Below are 26,427 nucleotides of genomic sequence, written 5' to 3'. Positions count from 1 at the left end.
ACCGCCTAATTCATGTGTCTAATCTAAAAAGTAGTTTTCGAGCAGAGTTTCTTTCATGCAATTCTTCGGGTAGTTGCTAAGCGCGACACCAGTGTTTCTTTCAGACTTTTTCCTTCCCGAAGGGAGGAACTTTTTCTAATCTAAAAAAAGTGTGCAGTTTTTTTCATGCATTTCTTCCGGTAGGGGCGAAGCCCCGCCCAGGTTCTTCCTTTAGTTTGTATGATTTACAAATGCGACCAGTGTTTCTTTCAAACTTTTTCCTCCCCGGAGAGGGGTGGGGGTACTTGAAATTTTTGGGGGCGGGGGTAGAATTTTCTGGGAGGGGGCGGACACTGGAAAAAGTATATAATTATATTTCTTTGAATGGGACGGTAAGTGTGTGTGGGGGGGGGGGGGGAGTACGTTTTAGTTTAGAGAAAATAGACAGCAATATCAACCTAGCGCCCGTTGTATCCTTCCTCAAAGGGCCATTTTTCTCGTAAACTGAATGTTTTGAAATACTTTTAAACTAATTTTTATTGTTAAAAAATAAAAAATAAAAACTAAGCAAAAAATAAAAAATAGTTGGTTCTTTATTTTTCATTTTATTTATGAAGTGTTTTTAAACTTTTAAATGTAAAATGTCAACAATATAACAGATTAAAATTGTTTAACTTGCATTTTAAAAATGTGGTTGACATAGGCTCAGATAAGGGGCTAAGATAGAGAGGAGGGTGCAGATCTGAATAGTTTGCTACTTTGAGACAACTGATAGATACGCGTGGTGTGGAGTAACTCAATTCTTTACTTTTTTTTTTTTTTTGGATTTCGCTTTTTATTTTTATTTTAAAGGTTACGTTTCAGTGAATTTAAAGCTTAAAACTAAAACCCTATCATACGAGAAATTAACAACTTACATTTAAAAAAATTACATAGATTGTATGGTCAAAGGTACAGTTAACCAGGCAATCAGCGTGGATTATTGGCATTGCTGTGTGGCCTCATTGAACACCTTCCCGTTGGGGCAGTAAGACACATCTCCGCTGGGGCAGGTGAAGTAGACACTGTCAATCTCCTCGGTCTTGTACTTCCCTGCGGCCTTGCCGTCACAGCTGGGTGCCAGACCCCCATTGGTTCGTGGAACCTCCCACAAAGAGACGCACTGTTTCTTGATGGGGGAGAAGATGCCAGGGTATCCCACGGGATAGTTGGGGCAGTTCATGTTTTCAACCCTCTCATCCTCGCACTGGATGTAGCGTGATGACCAGCGACGAAAGGGATCTTCCTGTTTAAAAAAAAAGGCAAACATCTGAATTTATTTATAAATACAGGTTTCAGTAAAAGGATCTCTAGCAACATATTTATAGGAAAGAAAAATTAATAATTATTTCGATAAATCATTTTATTAAAATAATAGTTTTAAAGTATAAACTTGTTAAGCTGAATACAATAAACTAACAAAGAAATTAGAAATTGGCATCGCCAGATCACTAGGCCTAACTCTAACTACCAACTGAGCACTAAGTTCTTATCTTGAAATTCAACATCTGACAGTGTTTCATGTAGTTTGAATACATTTTATGATAATATTATATCAAATGTGTAGTTTCTATTAACTTGTGAGCGATTTCCGGTGACCGAAAGTATTACTTACTCCACTTCTGAATTCTAAAAGCTTATATCGTGAGCGCTGTTTCACTTAGGCAGTCAAAATAGCATATGTAACAAATTTTCAGTGACCGTCGATTATCAAAAGTGGTATTTTACTCTATTTCCTGTTTCTAAAATATCGATAACGTATGTTTCATTTAGGTGAACGAAATTTCCTTATCTTGATTCTGTCAAATTTTGAGTGGTTTCCTGTGACAGGAAGTAATACTTTAAGGTATTTCTGATTTCTCAGAAAATATCACTTCTACTGGACTCATTATTTTCAAACTTTTCACGTAGTAAACACTTGATGACAATGCAATGTGACATAAAATGTGACTTAATTAACTTTTTAAAAAATTATCTAATGTTTCCTTTATAAGTACTAATTTTTCGCTCAATCATGCACATATTGTGTACGTTCATTTTCTACTCGATTCTATTCTGTTAAAAAATTTAAGAGTTATAAAGTTTTAATTAAAAAATACTTCTATGTCACGATTACACTGAAAATGTTACCCCCCCCCCCCCTAACTGTTATAAGAGAAACTTGAGGGGAAATCACTCCGTTTATTTAAAGTTTGTATTTACATAGATGCCATCAGCCAGACCAGTGCATGAAGGGAACCAGTCCCTACATGGTCGACAGCCCCGAGCTAATAAATCACACTTGTTGCGGTAGTAGTCACCTGAAGACAAAAATATAATTATGAATTATATATTTTTTAAAATTATTTGTTATTTTCAAGGTAATTACAAATGTAAGTATTGCTAATATAGATGCATTAGTTGATAATTCCCTAAATCAATTTACAAGCGTCGGTAGCGGCAACCCTTTCAGGGCCACAATAGGCCTCTCTGTAAGGCTTGCATCGTCTCTCTGTGACGTCAAAGAGTTGAGGGTAGGGGCACTCCATCTCAAACTGAGTGAATCGGCTGAAGATAGACCTCGTTGTGTTGTCAGAGCAGTTGTAGTACCTCTGGCAGGCTGTGGGGTGAGGGATGAGGGTGGATCCTCTAGAACATTCTCTGATGGCGTTCTCACCTGGAAGAAGATATTCTTCAATGTTGTTGGCACAACTTTTTAAAGTGGTTGTCCCGAAGTTGAACTAGGTTTAAAGTCAAACAAGTAAAATGCGAACATAAAGAAGTAAAATTCGAACTTAAAGTAAATGAACTAAAAAGTTGATTAAGTTAAAAGCTAAATTAAAAAGGTTAGACAAAGCAATGGCTAAAACTGACATTTTGCGTGCCTAAAAATTTAACAAAGTTTTTTAGAGTATTTTAAATGAATTTTTCAAAATGTACCTTATTGGTTTGAAAAGAAGTAAACTTTATACATTTGGATTTGCTATCGTCTTTACATTACCGTTACAAAAGAAGTAAAAGACACTCGGGTATTTGGTTGAGCTAATTGAATTGTGATCAATACTTATCATATTATCTATATTTATAAAAGCACAAATGGGGCGATGTTTGTTACTCACACCTATTAGATCGGGTACTTGCAGGTAAGTTGCAGGGATAGTGTTCTTGCCAAATTTTGCTGTTCAATTTCTTTTTACCGGAAAAATTAGAGTCATCTCAATAATCGAGTTTAAAAAGACCTGAAACTGATCTACAGTGGCCCGCTGCTTTATATAAACTATAAATTTTTTATGTGCTTGAATTAGATCGACCATTTGCATATGCGACAATCCTAATATATAAAAGCCCATTTGCGCACTTCTCTCTCTCTCTCTCTCTCTCTCTCTCTCTCTCTCTCTCTCTCTCTCTCTCTCTCTCTCTCTCTCTCTCTCTCTATGATATGGTAGATGGTAGATGTTTTAAATGTTTATTTAAAGAAGAAAAAAAAATAAAGGCGGATTCAAATGTAGAAAAACAATTTTAATTATGCAACCGGAAAAATGTTTATAGTTGGGACAAGAGCACATTTAACAATGACGTCACTTAATGTTTACACTAAAAACAAGAGCACGAAACTAATGACGTCATCTTCCGAGTTTAGAAATAAAGAAATGAACTATTTCATTCATATATGTTTTATAGCTACGTACGCTATGAAATGTATACATTACGATTTTCTCGGCCTAAACTTTATCAGTTTTTACTTTAAATGTTTCGGATTTTTAGCTAATTAGTTATTTCTTTGCTTTGTCACTAATATCGTTCAGCGTGTAGTAATGCACATTGCGTTTGACAAATAACTATTTTATAAATTATTTTTCTCAAACAAGTTCAACATTTTAAAATATATAGGCCTATGATTCACGTGAAACGGGTACCGATGGCTAGTGGTTTATAAAGGGTTAATAATTCAACGATTTTGCTCCTCAATTTTAATTATTAAAGGGAAGTAACAGCGTAAGGAATTTAAAGTTTTAATTTCCCCCGTTCTTTGACTACACAAAAAAAACGAAGAAAACAGTTGGATAAAATAAAAATTCCTTTAAAATATAAACTAAATGTTTTTCAAATAGGTGTGAAATTTAACAAAAAGGGACTATTTCAAGTAGGGAAAAAATTCAAAGTGCCAAGTTGCATTTTTCTGCAGCAGCTTGTACAGTGGTGATAGTTTATCAGACAGATTCCCTATGAACTTCGCATAGTAATTTATCAAGCCCAAAAAAGCTCTTAGCTGTTGGGTATTTTCAGGTTTGGGTGCTTCTTTAATGGCTTTTGTTTTCTCAGGTTGAGGTCTGAGACCCTGTCTGCTCAAAATATAACCAAGAAAACTAATATCTGTCAGCATGAATTGACATTTATCTTTGTTTATCTTTAAACCCTTTTCACCAACTATTTTCAAGACTTTATCAAGTGTTTTAAGATTTTCAGTGTCATTCTTACCAGTTATGTACACATTGTCAAAGTAAACAAAAACATTTGGAATGTCCTGAAAAATACTGTCCATGACAGCTTGGAAAATTCCAGGGCTAGATGATATGCCAAAACATAGTCTTTCATATTGGTAGAGTCCCTTATGTGTGTTTATTGTCGTATAGACTTTTGAATCTGGATGCAGTTCTAGTTGAGTGTAAGCATGACTAAAGTCTAATTCAGTGAATTTGTCTCCTCCTGCTAAATTCAAAGAAATTTCCTCAATGTTAGGAATAGGGTACCTATTTAGCTCTATTTGCTTATTCAGTGTAGCTTTATAGTCTCCACAAATTCTTACAGAACCATCCTTCTTTAACACTGGCACAATGGGCGTTGCCCAATCGGAATAGTCTACCTTCTTTATGGTGTCATTAGATTCCAATCTACTTAGCTCATTTTCAATTTTATCCCTCATTGCATAAGGTGGAACTCTAGCTTTGCAGTATCTTGGATTTGTGTCTTTAATGCTTATCTTCACTGTCCTATCATTTAGTAATCCTGAACTACCTAAGACACCTTCATTTTTTTCAGATATAACTTTTTCTATTGAAGTAAAACTAGATTCTCTTGCTTTGTTCGCTGAAAATATACTCCCCCAGTCTAACTTAAGATCAACTAACCAGTTCCTACCTAGTAATGGTGGTCTATTTCCTTCAACCACAAGAAGAGGAAGTTTAACACTTTGACCATTATAACTTACATGAACCATACACTCTCCTATCACCGGAACATTGTCATCTGTGTATGTTGTTAGGCACTTGTGACATGGTTGTAGAGGCACTAATCCTCCTGTGACAGCGTCAAAATCCTTCTTTGTGATGACGGTTAGAGATGCTCCAGTGTCAAGTTGGAAGATGATGCTCTTACCGTTGATACAAACTGGTACGTTAATGGGAGCATGACTTATTGATTTCACAGAGAACAGGTTGAACTCCGGCTGCGAATCAGTTTGAGCACTTTCACTGGTAGAGCGGTGGTTGGGTTAGGTTGTCTTGGTGACAGTTAACATAGTGCTGCCTTTGGTTGCGGTACTGTCTTGACTGGCTAGATCTAGCAACAGACGAAGACTTTGCAAAGCAGGCCTTGGCAATGTGACCTTGCTAACTGCACTTATAACAAGTTGCTGACTTGAACTTGCATCGATGAGATGCATGGGGACCGTTGCATCGATGACATTTTTGATAATTATTACTAGATTTAGATCTAGGATTTGAACGTGCAGGCTGTTTAGCATAAGTTGAAATGCTCTGATGGGGTTGGTGTTTGTTGACTAACCTGCTGTCTACTGCATGGATCCTTGAGGGCGCTAGAGAACTGACCGCCTCGGATGACTGCTGGAATAAAGTTGCAAGTTGTATTGCTTTTTCCTATTTTAGATCTGACTCGAGAAGCAACTTTCTTTGAACATCAGGGCTGTTTATACCTATCACAAACGTTTCACACAGTCTATCGGACAGCGTGTCCCCGAATTCACAGAATTCACTTAGATGACGTAAAGCAGCAACATATTCTGATATTGATTCGTTTGGTTGACGAGTCCTACCGTCAAATCTGGCTCTACACAGGAACTTTGATGGTGCGGGCGCATGGTGGTCTGTTAGCAGTTTGCTCAGCTCGTTAAAGCTCTTGGTAGCTGGACTAGCTGGTGCGCACAAGTCCTTTAATAGCCTAAATTGTTGAGGCCCTATGACTGTTAACAAAACAGCTCTCTTTTTGGCTTCTATCGTCACGTCGTTAGCTTCAAGGTAAAAGCTTAACCTATCTAGATAATCATGAATGGTTTCATCGTTCGAATTAAATTCTTTTATCTGGCCATACAGCGCCATTATCCTACAAATACTTAGCCAATATGCTCTAGCAAGCTTCTTTTTAAGTAAGCATGTGCTCTTTTTAGTGGAGTGATTTATCCTCGTCGCCAAATGTGATAGATTGATGTTTCTATAAATGATACACTGACGACAGAGACCATGTTGATTGTATCTAGACTTTTATTCAGCTACCATGATGGAACAGGAAGAGGAAGTCACATGACATATATATATATACAAGGGACATCACTCAAAACAACATTATAAATATAAGACTAATACAAGAAGAGTGAGTTCCCTTGACTTCACAATTCTCAATATATTACAGTGCTCTTTTAAAGAATTATGTTTATGGTTAGGATTTATTGAAATTTACGTTTTATAATTGTAACCAATGTAGATTACAATGTAGATTCTAATATTGCTTTATTGTTTCTCTATTTCGTGATTTAAAATTTCGAAATTCAAACATTACAATCCGGTTTGCTGAAATAACGACGTCGACAGCTAAGCACATTAAAATTATAGCACAGTCTGTCTATATTGCTAGAGAGTTAACGGGGTTATAATTACAATGCGCTGCATCAATTTAACTAACTTGAAGTAATTGTTTAGCTATTATTGATTTCTGCAGTTTATTATGTGATCGATGAGATCAAAGATCGAACCTACGTGTGCAAGTGTCGAAGTGGCTGTCCTTGTTGACGCAGGTCTGGTAAGTCTCGCTGAACGTGGTTGTGGCTGGACATGACATACGGATAGGGTTGCCATGGTTACACATGAAGAACGTCTGGCAGTCGTCGGGGCTGCCGTACAGGAAAGTATAGGGGTTAGGGATGCCTTCTGTTGGCTGGGGACATCTGTTGGTGAGGGGGCCACACCAGGCCAGGCCGATGGTCAAGGCGAGGATCAGAAACTGTGGTGTCATTCTATAGTAGTAGTTCACGAAAGAGATTTTGAATACATGCATATATATATATATATATATATATATATATATATATATATATATATATATATATATATATATATATATATATATATATATATATATATATATAAATGCCTTTGCAAAAAAAACATTGTGCCTTTAACACTTAAGTTAAAATACATGTTCTTAAATTAATTTTCTAGTTATCTAACTGTGATCTACCTGTGATCTACTTGTGATCTACCTGTGATCTACCTGTGATCTACCTGTGATCTACCTGTGATCTAGCTGTGCTCTACCCGTGGGTTGATCTGATTTTCTCCGACAGCTTCTGTCCTATTTATACAGATTCCCCACACATAAAGTGAAACAGGAAGTGACAACTTGAATATCCAACCAAATCTTTGTGGAATAGAATACACCTGAGAAGATTTCTGCGAAAAAAAAATTCTAATGGGCGGCGCCCGAGGGGTACAATTTTCGTCAATACACGGTTTGGTGCACAGAGTTCCAGAGCGGCTATGCTAGCACTTGGCATTCGTTAATCGGGCGTCTTGCATAGCGGGTAATAAGTACTACTATATTCAGCGTTAAAACTGGCACATGTGCGAGCACTATGGCGCATACGTTTTTACAAAAAAAGGCTATACACTAAAAACACGATGGGCAACAATAATCGTTGACTATATCGAATTGCGCGTCCACCGGCGCCCCTGCAGGGTTCAATTGTGAGCCCTTGGCTTTCTTGTGAACTCAATGGCGCCTACGTTCGTTCTAAACAATGCGATAGATAATGGATAAGATGGGGCGTTATGGTCACTCATTACATTGAATGAGGCGCGTTCGACGGAGCACTGGCAGGGTGCAAATTGGTGCCCCGGGCTATCCCGTGATCACTATGTCGCTTTGGTTCATTTTTAACAGTGCAATAGACTAGAGATAAGATGGGGCGTTAAAGTCATTCACCGAATTCACCCCGGCACGGTGCTATTTGGCGCCCTGGGTTATCATGTGAGCACCATGGCGCCAATGTTAGTTTCAAGGAGCAAGGGGTAGTACGCGGCCCCCCTGCAATAGTGTAATAAAGGGCTTCCGAGAGCTCCCCTCTACGCCTAGACACCTGGGCGGTCACCAAATTCTGTTCCACCTCACTATTACGGTTAGTGATTAACGAACACTCAAGGCTTCCATGCGGTAGTGTAGGTAAACCCATGCCCCAATAAATATGATGCACGCGCAGATATTGTTTCCGTTTTAATAACTCACATTAACCCATATTCTGCTAGCGTCCCACTTATGGGAGGCTTGTAAAAAAATTGCTAAAATGTACAACAAGCGTCCCATAAGTGGGACGCTAGCAACGAATGGCCCCATGTAGATTGTTACACAAACGTCACATTTATTGGACACTAGCGAGAAACACAGATGCAAATGTTTATGCTAAATGGTTATTTATGGTGAAAAAATTGTTGACTTTGTTAACTGCTGACTTTGGGGTGTTAAGTGGTATTTATAGATATTTAATTATGACATTGACCTATATTTATGCAGATTGTTACACAAACGTCACATTTATTGGACACTAGCGAGAAACACAGATGCAAATATTTATGTTAAATGGTTATTTATTGTGAAACAATTGTTGACTTTGTTAACTGTTAACTTTGGGGTGTTAAGTAGTATTTATAGATATTTAATTATGACATTGAGCTATATTTTCTTATATATTATTGTATTAAAAAAGTGCAAATATTGAAAAACTTACATTTTATTTTTAAATTTTCAGAATTACACTTACTGAAGTATTTAATACCATTGAATACAAACTAATTTAGTATTGCTGTAAATTTACTAGCGCGTGATATTAAAATTATAACAAACCAGAATAATATCAATGACCACGATTTAGGTGAAATGATTCAGTCATGGGGGTTTGTTAACTCTCTTCATATAAGAGAGCTTAAGCTACATATAGCAGAAATGTGAATTAAATGTGAACAGTTGCCATGTCCCAATAATATTCCCCCCAAAGGTTCCTGATACCAGTTTTACTTTGTTAACTTTTTAAGGAGATTCCGGGTGTTAGATTGGGAGCTGTTCGCGGTGCATACATGGATGAGAGCCATGAACACTCAATGCAAGCCACCAGAGACGGATTCGGGCCCTAGAAATAAGATGTCTGATGTCCTAATGTACGCCTGTGAGGGGAGGGGGGAAATAGCGAGGGTAACAAAAGAGAAAATGGCTGGATGACATCTGGGACTGGACCGGATCATCTTTTGCAAATTCACTGAGGGCAAAGTTTCTTTCATGCATCATTTCGAAGGAGGGGGGATCTGCCCCCAGAACAAATGGAATTTATATACAAAACATACTTTTACCAATGTCCGCCCTTCCCCTGAAATTTAAGTCCCCACCCCTGAAAATTTCAAGTACGCCCCCAAAAAAAATCAATTATTTATATTTAATTATATTACATTTTCGATGAATAATAACAATAATTGTGATCATGTGTATATATTTAGATGTACCAGTCACAGCTTTCCTTATTTCCAAGTGTTATTCACTTTGATGGATGCTAGATTGAAAGAAAAACTAGACTTTTGAACATAATTTCTGCATTTTAGACCATGGTATGGCTAACCCAATTGATCATTATCATTATTTTTAGCTGTCCTAAACAATGTAATCATTGGTCTAACAATACAAAATCAGTATACAGCTTAATTTTTGCGTGATTAGCCATATTTCGTGATAAATGATTTTATTTTTCAATAAATGTACATGGGGCCTTTTGTTGCTAGCGTCCCATTTATTGGACGTTTTTTTAAAAAATCAATATTTTAAAAAGTATTGTTTTTTTTTTAAAATTCCATAGTCATTCCTTCATTCAGTGCCCAAAAGCTAAACCATATCAAAAAAATTATAAAAATTTGAAACCTTGGGATAATATGGGTTAAGCAAACGAGATCACACGTCTAAGAATATAGGATTGTTAGCGCAATGATGAAACCATCTTAAAATATTAGATCATACTTTCTTCTATCACCGTGGAAATGCGCGGGGATGGGCCCGCTAGTACTATATAAAAGAAAAAAGGGCGTCGTGACAATAATGATTTATATTTCCTAAATGGTGTCATGTTACGTCATAAACCAGTTGGTGTTGTGGAAAACAGGATGTCACGCCGTAAATATCCAGCTAAAACTAGACTCAGCACTCATGCTAGATTGGTGCCTATCGCAACAGACAGACAGTTTAGCATAATAAATCTTTTGATCCGGATCTTTGTGTGGTTTCAGATTTTATTTTGTTCAGCAATTAGGTCTCAATAAAAATAGACCGTTTGTTCAACAAAAGCATACAGAAAATGTATGGCTGGTTGGAACTTGTATATATATATATATATATATATATATATATATATATATATATATATATATATATATATATATATATATATCGCATTGATGAAAGCAGCCTAATATATTTCGCCAGACTTTCTTTTAAACCCGCGGCAAGGCGCGGGGACGAGCACGCTAATATATATATATATATGTAATTTTCATATATTCCTAAGTGTCCATTAGGTTGTGAGGAATGTCTAAATTAAACCCCACCTTGAATGATCATGCGGGCATCCATATAGGTACACGTGTACACACTGACTGTTGTCTTTAACCAAAAAAGAAACAAATCCGTGTAAATATGTGCCTGTTTCTTTGTGTGCAGTCATGCGTAACGGTTCAAGTCATGTCATCACGGCAGAAATCATAAACGGACATTCTTAGAAAAACACCGAGAACGTTTTGCTTGGATTTAAGAGCGTTACGGTTACCTTTTTCCAAAGATAAGAACCCAGACGTGTAACTTGATACACGTAAATTCACGTTACACTGGGTGTTTTTTTATCCTCTTGACATCATTTAATCCAGCCTTTGTTTACATCAACACACTATTTTTGCATGCGGCAACATATCAAGTTTATTTTATTATCGTCTTAATCCTCCAGGATATAGACTAGTGTTATCAGTTACAACTTTTGGAAAAGTCGACGCTGCTTAAATATTGTAATAAAAAGTGTTAAGGACAAGTAGGACATAAAGATATCAGACACTTCCTTCTATCTATTGGTCCTGTCTACATACTTGATTGTTTACTTGCGAAACGAACACTATCAACTGAGTCAGACATAAATATCCGTCTATACTAACCTATGCAACAAGCAAACCATCTTCGCGTAGTGATTGCTAGAAAATTGTCAGTATCTACTTACTGCTCATTCATTTACCTCAAGTCCTTCATGTTATACTGTTATTTTGTTGATACAACAGCGAGGTACTATTTTTGTATTTATATGACAGCTGCAAAAATAAAGGTATTTCAAATAGCGCATTAGGTCTGGTAATAAAACATGTAATACGATTCCGGTAGTGAGGAAAATAAACCGGGAGTGATCTCCCCTAAACTTTCTCGAATATTCTAATATAAAATTACGAGGGATGACAGCTCAGGGCATAGACAATATTTGTTATCCATTTTTAATTATTTAAACTTTTTATAATAGAATAGAATTCGTAAAAAAAAGAATTGCACACCAAGTGAAAAGTTTCCCTGTCAAACCTGACGGTCTATGGGGCAACTGAAGTACAGTTCACTTGTTTCTGTGACCTCGGCATATGAATAGATGGTGTGGTCAGCACTATGCACAGCCGCCTTTACTTTCCCTAACAGGAGTTAGGTACCCATCAGAGTTGGGTGGACTCAGGGACGGTCTACTGACTTGAACCCGGATTTGAACTCGAGACTAACGGGTTAGCAGTCCGCAGTCCAGCTCTCTACCCCTAGACCACTCCGTCCCACACCAAGTGAACGCCTAATAAGATGTGTATAAAAGTGCGGGATATTATTAGTACTTTATACATTTACATGCGTTTTTTGAGAAATTGGAAGTAGCGTAAATTACTACTTCCGGTCAACGAAAATTACTCAAAATTTGACAGAAGGTAAAGAATTAGATCTTTTACTTACGTGTGAAATTTCATGCATCTATCTAAAATAGTACGCAACTTATAGGCTTTTGAAAAAATCAAAGTAGAAAAAGTACCACTTCCGGTTATCGGAAATCGCTCAAAAGTTGATCAGGATCTACGATTTTGATAAAATACTTTTATATGAAATTTCATCAACCTAGCTGTAACGGTACTCAAGTTATCGTGTTTACACACACACACACAGACAGACAGACACACAGACATACGGACAAGATTGCAAAATTATGTTTTTCCGTATCAGTGAGATGTAAAACGTCGAGATTTGTAAAAATCTCGATTTTTTTTTGCACGATTACAATACTTTCTCTATACTTCGTATATACGAGAAAGTAAAAAAGGAATGGTAGGATTAAATAACATTTGACGGTAAATTAATTCGGATCTATAAATAGTTTTATCTTTATCCGTATCCGGCTCTTTGTAACAACAAAAACATTCGTGGTCGTACTAGATAAAGGGGTGTCCAGAAAGATGCACAACGGAAAAATGAGCAACGGAAAAAAAGCGCAGACAGAAATATGCACACACAGGAAAATGCGCAAACAGAAAAGTGCGCACACAGAAAAATGAGCACATTGAAAAATGTGCGAATAAGAAAAGTCCGCACACAGAATATGACACACAGATCTCTCGGCAATTATGAGTATGACAATGTGTGTGTGTTTGTGTGTGTGTGTTTATGCTTACGTGTTTGAGTTGGTCTGTGTATGTTTGTATATATAGACACATATATTTCATTCTCCATTCTGTATATTTAAAAGAAAATGCCGTCGCTCTTTCTAAAATGCATAGAAACATAAATTACTAATATTTTCCGATCATACATACATAGATTCTGTTGACGGAAGTTTCTTCGACCATAGATGATTGGCCCACACCTTGTTGGGCAACAGCGAAGGTTGTCCACAGGCAGTTTATCAACCAGGGCTGTGTAATCAGAGATAATATGACAAATTTTGGTTCTCGAGACTATGTCTTCACCCACAACTACACCGAAATTCGACAGACAGACGAGCCGACCGAACGACCGATCCACCGTGCGTCCGTCAGTACACTCATCTCTCTCTCTCTCTCTCTTTCTCTTTCTCTCTCTTTCTCTCTCTCTCTCTCTCTCTCTCTCTCTCTTAATTATGCAAATCACCAAGGGTCAAGTAACCTGTGATCAACACCCGCGGTGAACAAACTGCCTGTGGACAACCCTTGGCTGTGGTCAAACAAAATGTGGGCTTGTCACCTATGGTCGAACGGCATCTATAAAAGAAAAATATTAACAATTTAAATTTTTATTTATTTTAGAAAATGAGCCAGCATTTATTATTTCATAAAAATATACAGACGTTGAAGTAAAAATGTCTGTCTATGCACAAAGTCATGGGCAAACTCAAATATCCACGCATAAACACACGCATATTGCTATAATCTTTATTGGTTAGCTATCTGTGGGTAATTTTCTGAGTATGCAAATATTTGAGTCTTTTTCTGCACATTTTTCTCTGCGCATTTTTATTTGTGCACACTTTTTTGTTAGCGCATTTTTCGGTCAACGCTTTTTTTCTGTGTTCGCTATTTTATGTTTGCGCATTTTTCAGTGTGCGCATTTTTCAGTGTGCGTATTTTTTAGTGCGCATTTTTCTGTTTGCGCATTTTTCTTGTTGCGCAATTTCTCTTTGCGCATTTTTCTTGTTGCGCAATTTCGCTTTGCGCATTTTTCTCTGTTGCGCATTTTTCTATTGCGCATCTTTCTTGGAACCAGATATAGGTAAACAAGTAACAAGACGCTTATTGTGTTCTAGATATAGATCACGCATACCATTTCACATAAGCTAAAACATATATACACGTGATTGCACAATGTAATAGGGAAGATTCTAAAAACAATATATCCAAAAAATATTTCAACCAGTCCAGTTTTACATACTTATTTTTTTAACGAACAATGCTGTTTCTTGGTTACAATTGTTTTAGGAAAGGTTACTGCATCTGCTAAAATATACCATCTGAAAATTGCTGTCTGTGGTTGCAGTGTCTCTTTGATACAACATCTTAATGTATCTCTAGAGTCTTGTTGAATTTTTTAAATTAAGAAAATTCTGGAATGCTGGTTTCGTGATTTTAAAAACAAATTTATTGAAATTCCTAATATAAAATGAAATAATAACTAAGACACGTTTATAAGAATTGTTTTTTTAATTTTATTATTACAAAAACATTTTTTTATTATTTTAAAAATGTAAAAAGTCATACAAACAATAAATTAAGGTTGTTGAGCATAAATAACAACTGGCAAAAGTAGGCAACAAAAAAAAAAACCAAAAACACAATAACAAAACTAACTAATGAAACATGGATCTCTTATGATCGATCGGATCCTACTTTATTTTTAATTCATGGGTTGTTCTCTTAAAAACAAAAACAAAACATTCCCAAGAATTAGGTCAGTTAGATGGAAGTTTCCGATAATATATTTTTTAAATGTGGGGTAAGGCTAGAATTTGAGATGGGGGAGGGGAGGGTACTTGCGTGAAGAGGGTGGCCTGAATAATTTAACATTTTCAGACACACGATTAAAAGGAGGAGTAAATCACTACGTGACGTCATCATGGAATCTGTCTTCTTATTTTTAATTCAGAAATAATTCGGTGAAATTAAAGTCTTGGAGTAAAAACCCCACCATAGGAGGAAACTAACAACAATATATGTTCAAAATATAGTTTAAAACGTTTCCGTGTAAAATTACATATATTAATTAATTAACTGATCTATTGGCATTGCTGTGTTGCCTCATTGAACACCTTCCCGTTGAGACAGTAGGACACATCCCCGCTGGGGCAGGTGAAGTAGACCCTGGCGTTCTCGACTGTCTTGTACTTCCCTGCGGACTGGCCGTCACAGCTGGGTGCTAGACCGCCATTGGATCGTGGAATCTCCCACAAAGAGACGCACTGTTTCTTGATGGGGGAGAAGATGCCGGTGGTTCCTACAGGAGAGGACGGGCAGAACAAATTCTCCACCCTCTCAGCGTCACACCCGATGTAGTATGGTGACCAGAGGCGGTCGGGGTTTTCCTGTTTCATATACAAACAAACATTAGTACATTATTTCTAAATATAGATTTCAGTAAAGGATCTAAAGATATAGATTCTAATAAAGGAAAAAAAATAATCATTTCGATAAACTAATTTGAAATTATATTTATAGAGTACTGTCGTGTTAAGCCAAATACATGAAGTTGAAAAAGTTGAATTGGCAGCCAATAACAAGGCCTTAACATAACCCTTGTACTTATTCTAACTACCAACTGAGCTCGATATTCTTATCTTAAATTTTAAATGAAGAAATTGGTTTATTTAAAGTTCACACTTACATGGATGCCGTCTGCTAGACCCTGACATGAGGGGAACCTACTCCTACAAGGCTGGCAGTGGGCGGAGCCACACTGGTTGTTGTAGTAGTCGCCTGCAGTCAAAAAATTTATTTAATTAAATTTTCATTTTTAATGATAACTTTGTAGTTAGTGTTAGTTTGTAAATCTCTAAAGATTTGAAGCGTGAACTTTATTTTTATTTTTTTAAACAAAGATTTAGCCCACTACAAATAAACATTTCTGTTGCTGCAGATATGAATCACGTTAAAATTATCCCAAAAAAAAGTGTCTATAGTAGATTTGTTGTATTATTAACCGGAATATTTCCGTGGGCGATTTATACTCAATGTCTTTTTGTAAACTTTCGAATCAATTACAAATTTTACATCAAAAAAATTAGTTAAAGTATTTAAGCAATCTATTCTTTTTTTTTCCTTTTGTTTCCCCCACAAATTTTTATAATTTTTATAATTATTCTCAGTAAGTTATTGGATACAATCAGCGGTTATTTGTGTATTTAAATAATTAGAATGTAAATATAAGTTTTAAAAATAAACATACAGGCGTCGGTAGCAGCAACCCTGTAAGGGCCACAATAGGCCTCTCTGTAAGGCTTGCATCGTCTCTCAGTGACGTCAAAGAGTTGAGGGTAGGGGCACTCCATTTCAAACTGAGTCAATTGACTGTGGTAGCGTTCTGTTGTGTCGGAGCAGTTGTAGTACCTCTGGCAGGCTGTGGGGTGGGCGATGAGGGTGGATCCTCTAGAACATTCTCGGATGGCGTTCTCACCTGGAGGAAGATGTGTATTATTTGTTTGAGCGTCTTGTTTAAAAGTTTTTTACTAGTTTTAAAATTAAACAAGTAACACTAAACGATGAATTTAATTATATTTTATCAAATTTAAACAGGTTTTCGTAATTTTCTGTAAGAATTTTAAATAGTGAAAACAGACTTTTTTAACGATTACTAGAATTTGTAAATTAGATTACCATACTCTCAAATACCCATTTAAAGTATCAAATTTCCGTTGTTATTTAATTTTCTGTTATTTCAGAGATTATAGTTTTTGCTACATTATGTTGATTTTTAAGTTTGATTGTCTTAACGTTCGATAAAAACTATCTAATGGGAATTTTTTTTGTTTCAGACTTTATCGAAATTTGAACCTTCCTATTCAGGCCGGCCAAAACAGTAGCCAAAGTCTGGCTAATAGAGCTGGTAAGTAGGTCAGCAACCAGCTCTTTGTCTCATGCAGGTTTTATTGAGCCATAGAACTGGTTGGTGACCTACTTACCAGCCCTATTGCCTAGGAAGATACCAGGGCTCACAACTACTACATTGTAGCAAGACATTAACTTGAAGTAATTGTCTAGTTGTTATTGATTTCAGCATTTTATATTGTGATCGATGAGATCAAAAATCGAACTCACGTGTACAGGTGTCGTAGTGGCTGTCCTTGTTGACGCAGGTCTGGTAAGTCTCGCTGAAGGTGGTCAAGGCTGGACATGACATACGGATAGGGTTGCCATGGTCACACATGAAAAACGTCTGGCAGTCGTCGGGGCTGCCGTACAGGAAGAACCTGGGGTTGGGGTAGGTTGTGGTTGGCTGGGGACATCTGTTGGTGAGGGGGAGGGACAGTGCCAGACCGACGGTCAAAGCGAGGATCAGAATCTGTGGTGTCATTCTGGAGAAGTAAATCACGAAATAGATTAAGATTACACGGTTTTGTCTAAAGTTTATCAACTTCCTCTTAAAGTATGTGTAGAACCGTTACAGGTGAGAGCCATTAACAGACAGTTAATTGACCAGCACACAAAATACAAGCCACCACCCACCAACTAATTCTGGGCACTCATCGGTACTGAGTAGACACAGAGTTGACTGTGTAATTAATTTGATCATACATGTTTTTAAAGAAAAATAGTTATACAATATTCTGAAAACGCACTCATATATATATATATATATATATATATATATATATATATATATATATATATATATATATATATATATATATATATAGATATATATATATATATATATATATATATATCACCAATCCAAGCCTTTAACACTTACTTTTAAAATGTCTGTTCGTAATTTACTTCTGCACGTTGATCTACCTGTGACCTGTGTGTTGATCTGATTTTCTAAGACAGAATCTGCCCTATTTATACAAATGTCCCATCTACGGTACAGTATGACGCACCTGGACGACCTACGCCATCAGCTATAAATAGAAAGTCCACACAAATGACATCAAAAGCCATCTTGTGTGTACCGTGTATTGTTGTTTGTGTGTGGGAAGTGTAAGGGCAGGTAAATGTTACCGTTTTGTATCCTGGATATCCTGGTCCCGGAACCTGATTGGTTTAGTTACGTTTATAACTGCACTATTGTATTGGAATACCTGTTTATTAATAGAAACTATGTTAGGTGGGATTGGCGTAATCTGATCGTCCCTTTTCTAGTAAAAAATAAAATATTATTTTATGAAAATGAATAGAATTTTTTCTTAAAGAAATTAATGATTTAAGAGATAATGGAAATAGTAAGTAAACCTTGTAAATTTTCATTACAACTGTGGTTGTTTTAGTGTTGGTGAGAATTTAAGTTTTAAAATTAGGAAAGTCTAGTTCTTTTTTTATGTGAAAAATACGGAAGGGGTGGTAAGGTATGAAGTGGGCAAACATTCGGTGGCGTCATTAACGAACGAGCTCTTAATGGCTATGCTATTTCACAATGCGCAAAATGCGTGGCCCTTTCTACTTTAGGCTTAAGATACCATACATGAAACGGTATCCCGTTTCAAATTACCAAATCGCTTTTAACCGCGGCTATTTTTGCCATAAAGATAAATTCATAAGAACCTACCCATGCTATAGCTAGAGTTAAAAGACTTTGTTTGACATTTATCAAGATAAAGTAGACTATAAAACGCATGTATTATTTTGTGTGTGGTACTTAAATATCCAGAAAAAGATTTGGTACATTAAAAAGAAAGTTTCCAAGAAAAGATAATCACTCCACCACTTGATGTACATTCCCGTCTTGAAGTTGTTACTGCTCTTGTTATAAAGCAGTTGCCACTCCTGTCATAAAGCATTTACCGCCCCTGTTGTAAAGCAGTTACGGTTCCTATCTTGAAAGAGTTACCTCACCCAGAGTCCCGGAAATTTTTTTACCGCCGCCGCCCCCCCCCCCCCCCCCCCCCCCCGAAAATTTCGAGTGCCAAGGAGAAAAAAAGTCTGGAAGAAACACTGACCTCACCTGTCATCAAACATTTGTTCATTGCCTGATGATGGCATCAAAAGTTCTCCATACAAAGCTTTAAACTAACACCTTTCATGATGTATAAATTATAATTTAGAGAAGAAAACAGTATTTCCCCAAAATACATTTGTAAATTTTTACATTTTTTTTTGGGTGGGTGGGGGGTGTAATTTTTAAATTAGCCACTCGCCCACTCTGTCTACAGACGTCATTAAATCCAGCTGTGTGTTAATTTTTTATAAAACTCGACTTCAAACCAAAACATGTACTGCTCTATGGGACTACTCAACCATACAACGTTTTTTAGCATTTGAAAAGATAAGATGTATTGAAGCGTCAAACTTTCTTGAATTAAGTACCAGGTAATTTCTTTTTTTTTAAAAACATAATCTAAGAATCTAAGACATTGTAATACAAAAACATGTTCTAATTTAATCCACTGCATCATTGGATGATGGCGTGGGTGTTGCACCCCTGTAGTGTGTTCAACCATCACGTCGATGTTACCATGGGCGGTGTGGGTGGTGCAAGCAGCCAGTGGCGTAGGCGAGGGATGGTGGGGGAGGGGGGGGGGGATAGAACCCTACCCTAAACCCATGAACCATCAAAGTTGAAGGCGTCGATCGTTTAAACTTTGAATAATCATAAAACCACAATCGAACGTTCTTTATAACATACACATGTATTATGTCCCAAGAAGTTATTTTATGTTCTATTTTTAAATGTAAAGCTGTGGGTGAAGTCTATTTTCTATTATCTACTTTGTAAAGGGAAAAAACGCATTGACGTATAATGTATGGTGTAAGCATTAAATTTTTTTAAAATAGTCGAGGCTGAGACTCTAGTACATTTAATTTCATTACATTTTTTTTTAACTGAAGCCCAAAGTAAATATGGATAAAATAGCTAATTGATAGCTGAAGTACAAGTAAAAGTCACTCATAGTGTGGGAATAGAATAGTAAAACTCACTAATACGGTGGGAATAGAATAGTAAAACCCACTGATAGGGCGTGAATAGAATTTTGAAATAAAAAATCCTTTGTGGGTTCGCCACGAACTGGATTCATAAGCCGTCATTAACTGTTTGTAACCGTATTGATTTTTATTTATTTTTTTTAAATGTTTTCAATGTGGTACTTTTTCTAGCAAATTTAAATCTCTGTTGTGTTTTATCCTAGGGTATGAAACCGACAGCAACTAAAAAGTAATGGGAACAGTTCACGAATCTTATGACTGTGACATATGGCCTTAGCCCACACCGCCAGTGTACTTGTAGTGATTCTGAGCCTATCTGTGTATCACGTTTGTAAATTGTACACGGCTAAAGACACAGTAAAAATAACGAACATGAAATATGTTTCACAAAGTAATGGTTAAACGCGTATGGATGGATGAATAGATATCAAGAACAGGATACGACTTGTTTAGATATAGGACCGTCTATATTAGACCTAGCTATGTAGGCTACTAGCAACAGATACTCTAGTATATATATATATATATATATATATATATATATATATATATATATATATATATATATATATATATATATATAGAGAGAGAGAGAGAGAGAGAGAGAGAGAGAGATATATATATATATATATATATATATATATATATATATATATATATATATATATATATATATATATATATATATATATATTAAAGACTCACACAAACACAACGAGTGGACAATAAAAGATTGGCTGGTTTAGATCCTACGCCTCCGGAAGATTTTTTTTAGCCCCCCCCCTCCCCCACACAGGCACATTTGCACGATATGAGGTCACGTGACTGAAATTATACTTTGTTATAACCTAGGTGTACGCTTCACTTGTGCCTGTTTCAGAATAACAACTTCATTCACCGTGTGGGTGTGTGTTTGCGTGTACATGTATACGTGTACGTCTAGGTGTGCGTGTGTGTATGAGTTGGGTCGCTTAACTTATACTACGCGTAATAAACGCCCTTACTTTAACTGTCAATAAACAGTAACAGGAAAACGGTTAAATAAATCAGGAACAGATTAAAATAGAAGTAGGACTGTTTGATCTAAGGGACCGTGTTCACAGCGGGACGTCATTAGCTACTGTTTGAACGACGGGTGGCCCCGCCTACATATGCAAGCATTGAGTTTACGCGGCTAAAATTAGAAACATGGAAACAGTGACACTTCCGTACACACGAAATACAGACATTTTTTTTTCATTTATAAATTACGTGTTTTATATAGAAAATTAGAGAAAAAAAGGAATTGTTTTTTAAAATAATTCGTAGTAAGAAAATATCTTTAGAATATAATTATTTGATGGTTTTTGTGTTGTTGTTTTTTACATTACATTTTCTAAATTTATTACTTCTTGTTGCCTTAAAAAGTATGTCAAGGTAGGTAACATGTAATAAAATGTTTTTAAAGTTTCTGCAAAGAAATTGTAAAATTTTAAAATATAAATCTTATAAAATTAGTATTTTGTTAAATGACAAAAATACAATTATACATATATCATAGAGTAAATTATAAAATAAGCTATATAAAATGTGTCTTTCAAGTATTCTTCCACTATATTTAACCTACTCAAAAGTTAACCATATTACACTTTTGTTTGGTATACAATTTAGTAACTTAAGAATACGTCAATATCTAAATTCAAAATACGGCGAACGTAATTTTTCTTAAATATCAAGAGGTCTAGAATTGCTGCAGCAGTTCTGCTTGTGCATTGGTGCAGTGAAAGTTCTTCTATAAAACAAATAGCTTCTTTGGCACCAGTATGATAACACCATCATTCTATTTTTTTTCACTAATTAAACAAAATAACTCAAAAAAAAAGAAAAGAAAATTTTTAACGTTTTACAAGCTTTTATTTAACTCACCTCCTCTGTCTGTCTGTCTGTCTGTCTGTCTGTTTAGATCGAAACGGCCGAGCGAAATTGCAGGCACTTTTAACTGACTGATACGGTTCGTAATTGGTACGTGGGTCAAAACATGAAGACAATGCATCGTGACATTAAATTTAACTTAACTGGTCGCCTGATTAATTTTTTTATGAATTAATTAAAATTTTGACCAAATTAGTAGGCAGTTCTATCCACACGCCTCATCACGGCAAAAGCGCGTCATCACGTTCAATAGCTGCGAAATTGTTTTTAGTCATGTAACTCTATTGTAAATAACAACATGTAAAGTACTAAAAAAAAATTTCTTAAAAACCGTTTTAATAACAACAAGCTTTTAAGTAATAATGCACTAAAAAGTAGAAAATAAATTATACACTACTATTTGAATTACTATAAAAAAAGCGTGGGTCTCTTCCTAAATATTAGTAAAGGTATCCAAGAGATACTAAAGTGGTCCACGCTTTTCTTTCTAGTAATTTAAATAGTAGTGTATAATTTATTTTCTACTTTTTAGTGCATTATTACATAAAAGCTTGTTATTAAAACGTTTTTATGAAATTAAAAAAAATCATTTGTATATACTGATGTAATTATTTCTATTTGAAAATAAAAGTATAATTTTTTTTTTTTAAATCAAGAAACTAATTTTTCTATGTCGTTGCAAAAAAAAGCGAGAGTAGTCTACCCTAAACGCTCGTAGATTCTTATTAAATACAAGGGAAATGGCACTACCTATAAAGAAATGGTTTGGTTTTTTTGTTTTAAGTTATTTTTAAATACCTTTTTTCTCGTATACGAAGTATGGAGAAAATATTGTAATAGTCAAAAAATAAAGATTTTGACTCCCTGAGTCCGAAAAGCTTAGTGTATCAATTTTGTCTGTGTAAACAAAACTTAAACACAAACATCAACGCAAATAGAAACACAAACATAAACGAAAACATAAACATAAACGCATAAACATAAACGCAAATATAAACATACGGGCCGACGAAAAAATGGTGATAAAGTATGGAGTCTTTTACTATATGTATGCCAATAACAAACATACAAACACACATATCATAGATTAGGTGGTAAGTGTGGTAACATGAACAGTGTTTTAATGTTTTAATATTGTAAAATGTTTTTGTTGTTTTTTTTTACACAGTACACATTCATTCCTTTAAAATAAAAGCCGAAGCGTTAATTTGGTAAATTTCACGGAATATTTTTAATCAAGTTGTAAGAATGGGAACATTTTATAAGTGAAATCTATACAGTCACTTCATTGAAGGCTCCATGTTTCAAGCAACTAGATCTGGGATTTTATTTGCATTGCTGTGCGGCCTCGTTAAACACCTTCCCATTTGGGCAGTAGGACACATCCCCGCTGGGGCAGGTGAAGTAGACACTGGCGTTCTCGACTGTCTTGTACTTCCCAGCGACCTTGCCGTCACAGCTGGGTGCCAGACCCCCGTTGGATCGTGGAACCTCCCACACAGAGACGCACTGTTTCTTGATGGGGGAGAAGATACCAGCGCCCCCGTAGATTAAGGCGGGGCAGGACTTGTTTTGTACTCGCTCCGAGTCACATAGGATGTAGTTAGGCGACCAGAGACGATCGGGGTTTTCCTGTTTCAATAAAAAAAATAAGTTTCAAGGTACAGATGACATTTTTTGTCGACAAATATTTTATTATTATTTTGGATTTTTTGCATATAACTCTATTTGACAATTTCCTTAAACATAAAATATAAATTGTATAAACATTTGAAAGAAGGAAAGTTATTTGTATTTTCAAGCACTTCCTCTTTGATACTAAACTAACATAAATTGTTTACATTATTTACATAGTCTATACTGACAAGAAGATACAAGTTTTTCAATTACATGGATGCCGTTAGTTAGACCCTGACATTGTGGGAACCTACTCCTACACGGCTGACAGCTGGCAGAACCACATTGATTGTTGTAGTAGTCACCTGCATCGTCAAATCAACACAGTTATAATTTAACGACATTTTTTTTCTCGTGCTCCAGCTTTTTGTTGTATGACCAATAAGGTCGTACGTATTTCGCAGTAGAAGTGTAAATCGTAAACTATTTAGCAATCAGGTACCTGGATAATCGGGAGTGATGATGATGATGATGATGTTGAGGATGATGATGTTGAGGATGATAATGTTGAGGATGATGATGTTGTTGTTTATGATGAAGATGATGATGATGATGATGATGATGATGATGATGATGATGATGATGATGATGATGATTTTGATGATGGTGAAAGCTGGGAATTTTTGTAAATGGTAACTTTTGGCTCTTCCATCTGAAAGGGTTGCCGACCCCTGGTATAAGCTATATATTTTTTTTAATTTGATAGTATTTAATATTCATCATAGGACAAATCATTTCCCTCCAACCAAAAAGAAAAGTACACTGCATCATTCACACAGACATGAAAATGATTTTTTAATCAAAAGATTTTCACCCAAACCTTAAAAATCTGTTGTTGAAAATCTTAAAATACTACTTGGGAAATGAGTTCTCTGATTGCCCTCCCTTCACATGGCAACACACTAGTGGACATCCCTGTCTTCAATTTGAGGACAAAGTGTAACTTGGATACAAGAATCTATCAATAACTATATCCAACCAAGTCTTCAACTTGACAAAGTGTAACTTGGACACAAGGATCTATCAGTATCTATATCCAACCAAGTCAAGGTGAACAGCACCAAACTTAGTTTTATATACTAAACATGTCTTGCAGCCAGTGAATAGAGTAATAAAATACAGAAATAAATACACCCATCATTTCAAGAAGTCATCCAGCACAAACTAACACATTTCTAGCCTCCCTTACTAACATTGTTGAAAAAATTAGAAAAATAAAATTAGAAAAATGTATGACATTCCAGTTCCATCATCCTATTTTACAAATAACTTTACATACAAACAAGACTTCATTCATACTGTTTTTATGACTGATCCAAACTTTTATCAGTGGGTCACAACATATACTAGTCTAAATGCAATACCCATCTCTGCATAAAACATGTAAGAATTTTTGCTTAACCCTAAAAGGTTTCAAAATAACTAAATTTACAATGAAAGTTGCCATTTCCAATATTCTTTAAATAGTACTGCATCAACCAATTTACATCTAGTTCTTACATACATTAGAGCATGAGCTTAGCTATGGTACACTATCACAGGAACAAGTTACTTTCACAGTTTGATTTGATAATAAAACTCTCACAAGCTGAGTGCACATCTCTTGTGTTTACCTTTAAACTCACCCATGGTTCACAGATCATGTACCAAACTAAACAAAAAGAAACACTCCTATGGTAAAAAAAAATTGCCCACCAGGCGATGAAGAGAAACAAGCACTCGGGTATATGTGGCTTGTAGACTCTCACGGCTTGCAGCAGACACTGAGAGAAAGTAACTAGTGAAATAAAATAAAAAACAGCCTAAACCATTCAAACACGCAGTCAAATTTACATATAAAACACTATATAGAACCAATCTTCTAAGCCGTCTTTGCCTGTCTTTGCCTGTAACTGCCTGGAAACCTGTTTTGATACTAGCAACAGAACATGTCTCGCACTGAAGGAAGAAGAGACGTGTGTCTTTCTGCAGTAAAGTGTCTCGAGATCTGCAGGTATGACAAGTAACGTACTCCTTGATATATCTTCTGAGAACATTTACTATTTGCTTCTGGGTGTATTTGCCTCTAATTATAAGTTGGTTATTACCGTCAACAGAGCCACTTGTACCCAACTCAGCTAACAAGAAAGCGAGGACGTGTTTAGGCTGTCTGTGTAACAATCTACAAATATCTGCAAAATTTGCAAAAGAAGTTTTTTCGGGTACCAACTCTAAGCACTTGAGGGGGTCTCATAACAAACTTTTTCTTTTCTCCAGCTATCATGTCTGGGTTCTTCTCTCTCATTTTGTCAAAAATCTTGTTAGAAGCTCATCATATGTGTAGTCTCTGTCAGAACCAACCCAAGCAGTGTGTGATCCAGAATCGTCACCAATCTATTCTTCATCATCTTGGCCATCCTCTGCCCCTCCATCAATATTAACTGGCTTCTTCTTTTTCTTCTTCTTTTTTGTAAATTCCAAGTCTTCAACATTAAACTCTGCTTCACCTACTGTTGATTGTATAGTCTCAGATTCTGTGGTTTCGGGTAAAGCATCTCCCACTTCGTCTAACTCAAAAGCCTTCTTCTTCTTCTTTTTTTCTTCATTCTTGTAAAATCCATAGAGAAATCATAAGGTACTTTCTCTGGTGCTGACTGTGTTGCTGGCATCTCTACCTCCTCCTCCTCTACTGGAGCTGGGGCAGGTGTGGGTTGTACATCAGCAGCTGAACCACTGTCTTCTCCCATTGCTGCATCCAAGTCAAATCCAGTCTTCTGCTTCTTCTTCTTCTTTTTCTTCATAGTGGGATCAAAAGCCATTAGGTCTTCGTCTGCCATGATTTATGTAATTTATTCAAACAAAGGGTCACGAAAAAATCTGTTAATGCGTTGAATTTCAGAGAAACCGATTATCGCACGCTTCGCACTCTATCTTGCATCAG

At 35.9% G+C, this 26,427-nt stretch overlaps 2 protein-coding genes and 1 pseudogene across 4 annotated transcripts; all 3 read right to left on the bottom strand.

Annotated features, from left to right (window-relative positions):
* Positions 1-601: 601 nt before the first annotated feature.
* Positions 602-11,100, bottom strand: LOC131938944 (uncharacterized). Of its 3 annotated transcripts, none has more exons than XM_059297189.1 (6): positions 11,084-11,100; positions 7,468-7,679; positions 6,987-7,243; positions 2,444-2,674; positions 2,221-2,318; positions 602-1,264 (listed from the first exon to the last, which is right to left on the bottom strand). In XM_059297189.1, exons 3-6 carry the CDS (start codon positions 7,240-7,242, stop codon positions 959-961), a joined length of 891 nt encoding a protein of 296 aa, XP_059153172.1. In that variant the 5' UTR covers position 7,243; positions 7,468-7,679; positions 11,084-11,100; the 3' UTR covers positions 602-958. The 3 variants fall into 3 exon arrangements, with proteins under 3 accessions (XP_059153172.1, XP_059153174.1, XP_059153173.1); XM_059297191.1 differs by having other exon boundaries at positions 7,523-7,679; XM_059297190.1 differs by having other exon boundaries at positions 7,490-7,679; positions 11,084-11,099.
* Positions 11,101-14,480: 3,380 nt separating this feature from the next.
* LOC131938945 (uncharacterized) lies at positions 14,481-17,854 on the bottom strand. The gene is made up of 5 exons (XM_059297192.1): positions 17,749-17,854; positions 17,094-17,350; positions 16,225-16,452; positions 15,664-15,755; positions 14,481-15,364 (listed from the first exon to the last, which is right to left on the bottom strand). The coding sequence occupies exons 2-5, from the start codon at positions 17,347-17,349 to the stop codon at positions 15,059-15,061; spliced, it is 882 nt and encodes a 293-aa protein (XP_059153175.1). The 5' UTR covers position 17,350; positions 17,749-17,854; the 3' UTR covers positions 14,481-15,058.
* Positions 17,855-23,156: 5,302 nt separating this feature from the next.
* LOC131938934 (eukaryotic translation initiation factor 2 subunit 2-like) lies at positions 23,157-26,427 on the bottom strand (annotated as a pseudogene).

Source organism: Physella acuta, unplaced genomic scaffold (assembly GCF_028476545.2).
Source record: "Physella acuta isolate Inbredline_101_S28 unplaced genomic scaffold, ASM2847654v3 ptg000260l, whole genome shotgun sequence".
NCBI classification, from domain to species: domain Eukaryota; kingdom Metazoa; phylum Mollusca; class Gastropoda; family Physidae; genus Physella; species Physella acuta.
This window is presented reverse-complemented; position numbering and strand designations above follow the sequence as displayed.